Source organism: Geospiza fortis, unplaced genomic scaffold (assembly GCF_000277835.1).
Source record: "Geospiza fortis unplaced genomic scaffold, GeoFor_1.0 scaffold16, whole genome shotgun sequence".
Classification (NCBI taxonomy): Eukaryota; Metazoa; Chordata; class Aves; order Passeriformes; family Thraupidae; genus Geospiza; species Geospiza fortis.
In genome coordinates this window covers 6,638,292-6,647,919 of record NW_005054302.1, presented here as the reverse complement: position 1 = coordinate 6,647,919, position 9,628 = coordinate 6,638,292, and the positions used below count along the sequence as shown (strand labels likewise).

The 9,628-nt window shown below is 40.5% G+C and overlaps 1 protein-coding gene across 1 annotated transcript in view; it reads right to left on the bottom strand.

Moving 5' to 3' along the window:
• Positions 1–2,500: 2,500 nt before the first annotated feature.
• The window catches only part of PDGFD (platelet derived growth factor D), a 96,400-nt gene continuing 89,272 nt past the window's right edge, over positions 2,501–9,628 (bottom strand). The window contains exon 9 of the mRNA XM_031066055.1: positions 2,501–5,958. Coding sequence (XP_030921915.1) covers positions 5,824–5,958 — 135 coding nt within the window. The 3' untranslated portion in view covers positions 2,501–5,823. The remainder of the gene's footprint in view (positions 5,959–9,628) is intronic.

Genomic DNA, 9,628 nt, shown 5'->3' with positions numbered 1-9,628 from the left:
AGCCAGCCTGGAGTTCTTCAACGTAAAATGGTCCCCCATTTTGGGGGAGGGAATCCTCTTTCTTCCCATAATACATGCAAGTGGAAGGACAGTGTTACCAAACCATTTTTTTTTATTCTTTGACAAGAAGCAATGAGAATGGGAGCACAAAGAAAGATTTGACAGAATTGCATTGATATGAAGGGTGGTTCTCCAGACCACCTTCATCTCAGAAAGGGTAAACTGGTTTTAGACTGAAATGAGAGAGCTCATTTCAGTGTATCCCCTACTTGAGATGATACTCTCCAAACTCAGAACAAAAATGTTAAGATGACTGCTCTTATTATTTTTCTAAAGAAATGCAATGAATAAAAGTTAAGGGTTTTTTCCTTATGTCAAGGAATTTGACCATTTATGTCAAAATATTTGAAGGTACCCAGTCCTTTTTATCCTGTTTGCTTTGTACTAGCTCTGAAACTGAAATTCTTTCAAGTGAAGCAGAAATCTTTGTCAGCTTGAAACTGAAGCATCAAATACATTAACTGTTATTACATAACTATTTCCATTTTTATTAAAGCATGTCTGTGCCACAGCAAGTTTCTATAAGCAATACATAAATGAGGCTTTAAAACTCAGTTTCAAAAATCAGGTTATATAAACTCAGTTTTGAAATATAAATTTTTGCTACAAGAATTTTAGACCATCTTAAGTCAAATCAGTTTTAAAAGACAGAGTCAACATAGAATATTTCCCTCCTATTATTCATGGCAGAACATTTGCTGGTTTGAAAATTCCATTTCTAGGAGAAGTATTTGGAACGAGATGATCTTTAAGGTCCCTTCCAACCCAAGACATTCTGTGATTCTTTGAAAAGAAATGGAAAATTGAATTTGTACTTTGAACATTTAAAGCAGACTTTCACAGCCTGTCAATGAACGACTAAATAAACTATGAATGTTTATTTCAGCATATTTGACCAAGACTGTCAATAAACAAAGTTCAAACTCCTATAATGAGAGACAGGAATACTGATTTCTAAATTTTCATTATGTGCTGCACTGGAGTCCCTGGGAGAATAAGTACAAATTGGACCTCTGCTGAATTTACATTACAGCAGTGTGTATGGGCAATGCACTCTGGACAAGAGCAAGAGAAATCTTAACTGAATTTACAGGCAAGTATTTTTACAGATGTTACAGATCTTAAAATTAGCTAGAGGAAGATTCTGTGTTCTTCAAAAAAGAGAAGATGAATGTTTAAAAAACCCACTACTTTAGAAAGAGGTGATAGTGAGTTCCTGAATTACGTTGTGAACCATATACTTTTACACATTAAGAGAGATGCAGAGCTGTTTCAAAAGTTTCAGATTTATTAAAGCTTTCACTTACGCGCTCCTTGAGGACAAACCGGTGTTAGCTAGCCATTAGTTATGGAGGTGTGTAGCAATGCCAGTTGGGAGGAGCTTTATGCCATCCTTGAACATTTTGCAGTTGCTGAGTTGCTGTCTATGAAGTTTATTCAGTGCATTTCCAAAAGGCAAAAAATATCTCCTCTACCCATTAACTATGGCCCTGTTCACTGTATGCAAGAGAAATGATTCCTTTGTTAGCAAATGTTAGCAAATGTATCTTCTGACAGCCTTTAAAAAAAAAAAAAAGGAAAAAATATCTTTTTTTTTCTCTGAGTAACAAGGAGCAAACCAAACAGGATAAATATGCTCATCTGAATGGCTGACTGCTTCAGATCAGTAGCATTACTGTACAGAAAAAGGTGCTCATGCATGAGGACAGACTAAAAAGCTGGGTTCCCAGACAACTGTATGCTCTCTGTATTTCCCTTATCAGACAGGGGATCTGGCTCGTGAATAATCAGTTGGGCAAAAATTTCATGTTCTTATTCAGTCCAAGATCCAGTGAAGGCCTAAGGCAGCTTCAGCTTAACACAAGAACCTTAAATTGAAAGTAGGTACCAAAGCTTTGAAGGTTTTTACTTGCCGCAACACAGCAAAAGTTGCTTCTGGCAAAGCCGGAGGGAATGCCCAAACCCAGAAGCACAGCTCGAATTTTCCCACCTCGAGAGGCCCTAGGCTCCTCCAGCTGCCCTGCAGGCATTGGATGCTCAGCTCTGCCCTTGCTGAGGTGAGATGCAGAGCTCCTGCAGCAGCCTCCTTTGGCAGTAAGGAGCAGCTATAGCAAGATGAGTGCGGATGTCTCTCCTGGAGCCAAGCCAAGCCTGCAGGGGCTGAGATCAGCACCAAATATGGGGGGTGCCCTAATCCAACTCTAAGAAATGCTGTGCTGCTGTCACACTGCTGTTGCTCCAAAAGGAAGCTGTCAGCTTTGCCAGCTTGGGGGTTCAAACTCTATTATCCCAAAACTGCACTTTGGTCCTTCCCTGATGCTCCTGGGAATGACTGCTAAAATTTGAAAGGAGACCTTGTGAGTACACAAGGATGGTGTCATGTTGTGGAAATGTCTTTCATTTTTTGTTCATCCAAATATGAATAATCACTCAGAGTATCTTCTTTCAAAAGCAGTATTTATTTTTTCATCAAGGTAAGACACATTACATACTGCACCAAGTAAAAAGCACTGCTAGAAAAGCTGCATTTAACTGAGATAAAAAAAATATACATAGATTGCACTTGAGAAAGTAGGCTCTATCCCAGAAGAATATAGTAAATAAAAAGCTGATGAGTGGTTTGAAATTAGGACTCTTTCTGAATTGCCTTTGAAAATGTTTTTGTTTTTGGGGGGTTTCCAATTCCACAAATAAAACTGAACCAGATTAGGTTTTCTTAACATCTTTGCTCTTTAAGTATGTAAACAACATAACAATTATACAAAGACAAAAGAGGGAAAAAAGTATGAAGACACACCTTTGCAATTTCTGCTAATAAATAAAAAGGAAAAACTTAGCTGTTTTTTGGTTTCACCAGGGTCACTGCATCTCGGGGTTTGGGTTTTGGGGAGTTTTTCTTATTTCTCATGTATGTTATCATCCCCACACTGCCACACAAAGCCCATCCTTGACCCTCCTGCACTGGCTGGGAGCATGGTGTCTGTATGGCAGCAGGAAGCACTGAATAGTTCCATTAATTAATAAGTGTCCCAGGAGTAATACTTTAAACTTTGTGACAAGCTTAGCTTACATTTAAGAAGGCAAACCTATCATTAAGCAAGAGGATGTTTTTTTACTTTGCGTCTGAATTTTTCTGTTGGACCCTGGCACTCACTGCTGCCTTTTTCTGACTCAGCTGAATTCTCAGCTGTTCAGTCTTTAAAAGTAGTATTCATACTATCTACCTCTGTGTATCCCACTTAGATATCCAAACCAAATCTCTAATCTTTCTATATAGTCAAAGGAGAGAAAGGAATGCTCCCAAACTGTGTGATTTCAACCTTTGGACCAAGGCACACTATGGGAGAGCCTCTCCCAGCTGCCTCTAGGGGTAACTCAGGCTCCCAGCCAAGGCTGGAATCCCCTGATCAGGAGGCACAAGTGCCCCTCACAACCCGTGGCTGTTGGGGTGGGACTGGGCAAGCAGGCGGTGCTGCGTGGCACACACCTGGTGCAGCACTGCCTGCTGCCCAGTTCCCTTGGAGGGTGGGAATCAAAGGATACTTTGTGTATCCTGCAGCCAATGCTAACTATGAAATCAGAGTGCTTAGGCATGATTCAGACAGAGAGAAAAACAGGAGTTCAGTATCTCAGAAACAATCCGTACTGCCAAGGTCTTGCATGCAAATTTATTCCAAACTTAGCTAAAACTTATGGAAGGGCTGGGTCAATCTTGTTATTAAGCTAGAGACAGAAAAAGAATGAGATGTTCTTTAAATAGTCCTGAACTACAAAATGAAGGTGGTAATCTTTGGTTACAGGGCTGTTCTTTAAATGTGAATTGCTTTGAAAAATGATGAATCACTTCCCAAGTAAGCATTCAGGAGCATTTTTAAACAGACATCTGGGAGCCAGAGAGGAAAAATTAATATAAATAATAAAACCCCCACACTTTCTGAATCTCCAAGGTTAAAGTACAGGAAAGAAAGTAACACAACATTTCTAAGGGACCTTTCAGCAAAGTTTTGCTAAAATTATAAAAAAGCACTTACAAAACACTTGAGCTGATGAAGAGGGAAAATGAGAACATTAGGGTGCTTTTGTAACAAACCTGTGGAGTACTAAAACATACTGGTTTGAAGGCCTTATATTTTATAGCACATGCCATTTTCCACAAATTATAATGCATTATTGTCAACCTACTTCACTCTTTCAGAGAGACAGAAAGACAAGAGCCAACACAGACAAGATGATTTGATGCAGCCTATGTCTACTGTAAAACATAAAACCTCAGCCATTAAATGTGCCACCCTATTCCCTCTGTTACATTCATGATCAAAACTCCAATTCTTAAAACTGCGTGCTTTTTACATTTTTGGAGCAGCATTTGAAAATCCTTAAAGCTAGTTTGGCAGGATCATTTTTGTTTTTCATCTAGAGCACTTTTGTAATAGTTTAAAAGACATAGGAAGCTATGCTGTAGCTTTTAAAGTGCTAATTTTATTATGAGGTGGTATTTAGTAATATTCTTCTGAAAGTTAATAAATGATGCACATTTTTGATGACTGACAGACATTACTTAATGAGTTAATAGACTTCAGCAAAATGCAATTAAAAAAAGAAAGAAATTCACTGTCAACACTTTAACCATGGCAATACACAGAGCTGGAATGAGACAACTAACCTCAGATAACTAAGATTAATGCATATATGGCAAAGTTAAAAACAAATAAAGAAACCCCAAACCAAATAATGATAATTAAATCTCAAACACAGTTTTGTTTCCCAGTAACACAACTGCAAAACAAATCAATATTTTCAACAAACAAGCACCCTATCTTCATCTCCTCCACAGGAAAGCACGGCACTCCTCGAACTGCTGCGAGGAGGATCCAAGGGGAGGGCTGGCTCTCCCTTCTTCCATAGAGGGGGCTCCTCTTGAGCAACTGTGGGGCCACTCTGGGCAAGGGGCCAGAATCCAGATCAGGTAGGTAGTGACCAAAATGAGTTCCAGCCCACAGGTATTTACCTGGGGAGCTGGCAGGAGCCCCCTCTTGCAGAAGCACTTGGGCGATGGCTGCCTTGCCAGCCTTGGCATCCCCTACCACCCTCAGTGTCCTGGCTTATGCAAAGCATCTACTAACTTCAGCACACGACTTGCTCAAGTACAAACAGCGAGATTTGACTTTTCTGACATGTGATTTTATGTAATGATGTATTTGAAGCATTCTATATCACTCTGTCAGGCCAGAATGCTGAGAAGTTCCCTCTGAGAGTGGGGCAAACCATTTTGCACTCCTACAGGCTCAAATTCTCTCCTCATTTATACCCACCATAAAATGCTACCTACCATCAGGAGAGCTGAGGAGGTAGAAATGGGAGCAGAATTTGAGTGTAGGAACTGGTGAGTGAAAAAGAAACAAAATTCTATTTCATTGCCAACTACCACAAAAACCTACACACCTGGTATTTAAATTCAGTGGGCACTGTGTGCCTAAAGGACTGCAATTGAGCTTTTAAAATCTCAGCCCTCAGAATCTAGCTACAGATAACCACAATCCTAAATCCTTCGATGCTGATACATAAATGTATGATATATCTGTTTAATTGCCATGACACTAATCAGCACAGCAATGATTTTTGCTAATTGCAAAGGCAGGCTAGTAGCAAATTCAAATGATTAGTGAGTAAAGGTCCTCAGAGCAATCCTGCTTGAAAGTAAATGTCCGGTAAGATGCAATTTCTGTGTCTGGCTTTTTCTTCTCTTTCTTTGTTTTTCCTTTTTTATCGGGGTGGTCTTGAACTGCAGACACAATCACAACGCTCATGGTGATCCAGCTGTATGTCTACCAAGGACATGTTGTTCCTGATTCTGCCTCTTCTTCTGGTATGCCCAGCCTCAGGGATGAACTTCAGCACCTGGGAGGATCAACAAAAATGCACTGAATTAGCAAACGCTGTTGGAGATCTGAGTATGAGAACGTTGGGGCCCCAAGGGCACCAACAGCCTTAATAACCCTGACCATCATTAATTTGGACACATTTTTGTTTTATTTCCAGCTTTTTCTTCTCACACTTTGACATCCTGCTGTATTGTTTGTCCTGGAGCTTGGACAGACTGTATTTTTTCCTACGCCAGGTATCTTTGTATCATGCAGTTTCCTAACCATGTCCAGAGCTGGTCTTTTGCATGCGAACTATCAAGCAGGTTTCCTTTGGCTCATTTTTGCAGTCCCATTCCTATTTGAGTTGCCCTGTCCCTCCTCTCCCTTGCAGAATATTTCTGCTCTTAAGACAAGGAACATTTTTTTACACAATTTGAAATTAGAATTGGTCCAAAAGTTAAATACTTGTGAAGGGCAGAAGGAGATGAAGGAGCTTGCATAAAATATGCGTCAGATACCATCAAGTTTCGGTGGAATCTGAGTTTTGTTGGCTTACCTTAAAAATCTCTGCCTCAACCTAAATGATTTCTGAAGAATTTAATGTGAATATGTCAAGCAAACAAGAAAACAAAATTACTTCCTAGGGAAGTCTGCATCTTAATAGACACTTCTGAAAAAATTCCATCTAGGGAAGATGATCTCAAGACCCCTAGGAAGTCAGTTGTAGGTTGTGAAAAGGAGCTAGCTTGGCCAAGTGACTGACAGATCAGCTGGATTTCTCTTGCTTGTTCAAAGATGGAGAGATGTCTGATAAGTTCATGTCCTCCCAAAGCCAGTGGCCAGCTGGGAAGTGGGACCTAAATGTCTGTAACACCTCAGCCACTGAAGCACCCACGTTTCTGCCCTAACAGATCATACTGGTTTATAACTAATAGATCACTCTGTTACTCAACAATCGGTTGGTTTTTTTCCTTTTTACAAAGCAGTTTCTGTATTTTGATGTCATAACACCATACAGAGTTGAGATGGTTTTGGAAATGACAGGGAGTAAGAGGCTGTGTTCCAGATCAACAGACTATTAGCATTTTCAATAGAATTAGAAAGCCCCAGAAAGCAAATGTGAAGTACTTGCAAAAGAACAACCAGAGATGCTGTGTAGGGTGGGTGGGGAAGGGCAGGCAGGTTAGCAGGTCTCAGGACACGACCATTTGTTCTCTTAGCCTCTGCTTGAGCCTAGAAAAGCCATGAGATATAACAAAAGTGATAAGCACTGAACACAGTCTATTATTTTGTTCTCTGTTTTGTGATGAAATTTATATTTAGCCTATATAATACTGAAAGGAAGGACTGTGCCTAAGCAAGTTACAGACATGCTGCTGTACTGTGTTGGGAAAACAGAATTATTTTGCCCTGTTACAAATGCAGAAACATAATTTTACTTTTTTTTTTTTTAGCAACAAAAATATAGTATCTTTGAATTGATTTCAAACATTCATTGCATCCATATATGCAATAAATCCTGATGGACACTAGAACAACTTGCTGTATCACACTGTCATCCCAAGCACAAGGGAACTGAACCCAATCAGGTTGCTGCAATTATTACAGAGCTAAAAATAGAGCACAACTTCAAATCTGCTTTTTCAAGGAAAACGTACTTTAAAAATCAAGTACAGATACTGACACTGAACCCATGATAAATTCCTTATTTAAAGAAGTCTTCCAGCAAATTATGACCAATCCAGATGACTGGCAGTTTGCAAAATCATAGGGTAGGTAGATCTGATTTTTTCCAGCTGAGAGCAAATCAAAGTATGCAATGGGATGAGAGCAAAGATGTGGACTGTATTTAAGTTAACAGACCATCTGACAGCTTGGGGACTTTCTCTTCGTTTTTTATCAAGAAGCATTAGCACAGTATATAGGCTTTGCTGATAAGAAAATGAGCTGTCAGGCACTTCCTCAGACAAGACAGGAAAACAGTGATTGAACACTGAAATTATCAAATCATAGAGTCCTTTAGGTGGGAAAAGACCTCTGAGATCATTGGGTCCAACCCTCATCCCAGCACCGGCAAGTCAACCACTAACTTCTGTCCCCTAATGCCACATCTCACATGCTTTTTGAATACTTCCAGGAATAGCAACTCTTCCACTTCCCTGGGCAGCCTGTTTCAATGTTTGACCATTGTTGCAGTTAAGAAAATTTCCCTTATATCCAGTCTAAACCTCCCCTGGTGCAACTTGAGGCCATGTCCTCTTGTTCTGACACTTGTTATCTGAGAGAAGAGGTGCACCTCACCTGCTACAGCCTCCTTCAGGCGCTTGGAGAGAGTGATAAGGTTCCCACGGAGCCTCTTTTGCTCCAGTCTAAACACTCTGAGCTCCCTCAGACTTGAGACTTGTGCTCTAGACCCTTCTCCAGCTCCGTTCTCCTTCCCTGGATTGCAGCTGTGGCCTCAGCAGTGCTGGGTACAGGGGGACGGTCACTGCCCTGCTCCTGCTGGCCGCAGCCTGGCTGATCCAGGTCAGGATGCCATCGGCCTTCTGGGCCACTTGGGCACACTGGATCATGTTCAGCTGCTGTCAACCAGCACCCCCAGGTCCTGTTCTGCCAGGCAGCTTCCCAGGCACGTTGCCACATCCTGTAGAATTGCCTGGGGCTGCTGTGACCCAAGCGCAGGACCCAGCACTTGGCCTTGTTGAACCTCACACAAGTGGTCTCAGATTCAGCCTGTCCAGATCCCACTCCAGAGCTACTTTAACAGCTGATCACAGAGCTGATATTCAAAGCTCCCGGTCTCACTCCCACCTAACAGTTTTATTTTCATCTAAGTACAAGGGAATTGAAAAGAATCTGGAAATAAGGCCATTTCTGGTGACCACAGTAGAAGGAAGACAACCCTCTATTCTGCAAATAGCTGCTGCTTATTTATCACATAGTCATGTCCTTAAAACTGAGGAACTACTGAATTAATGAGAACAGCTCAAATAAATTCTGTTCAGGACACTTTATCACTCATTTTTCATTTTTTCATGGGATCAGTAGCTGTAAGAAAATATGGATATGACAGGTCTAGAATGGTCAAAAGGCTTGTTTTTGGTGGTTTTTTTTGTTGTTTTTTTTTTTTTTGGATTTTTTTGAGGTTTTTTTTGGTTTTTTTTTTTTAGGGGTGAAAAGGAACAACCTTGTAGTTTTCAAATTAAAGGATCAGTGTCTGTCACTTCTCACCCAATTGCAGTGCCTCAGCTACTCAGATCATTGCCTCACAAAGAGCATGTAACTACAGTCATGTCCCTCTCAGCAAACACTGAGTAAATTATGGTCATCAAACTATTAAATAATTAAAATAGAATGAAGACAGATTATTCTGCTTTTCAGCTGGATTTGGTGCTCATAGGTAATACAAGAAAAAGGGCAGTAGGGCATTTTCTGTGCAGACAGCCCCATAGCAGCACACCAATATGCTGGATGGCAATTTACTTTGTAGATGTGCCTGAGCATCTATCTGAGAAGTTCCAAGGTAAGATGACTGTAGCTACCACGTAACTTTCTTTGGGGGCAGTGATCTAGGAAATACAAAGAAAATGCTTACATATGTTTCCCTACCAGCAATCTTGCTCATTGATCATGTATTGGATTTGGATGCCAGTTTCTGAAAGCCTCTTTAAATGAGATCAAAGCCATGACAAAAACCAGGATCT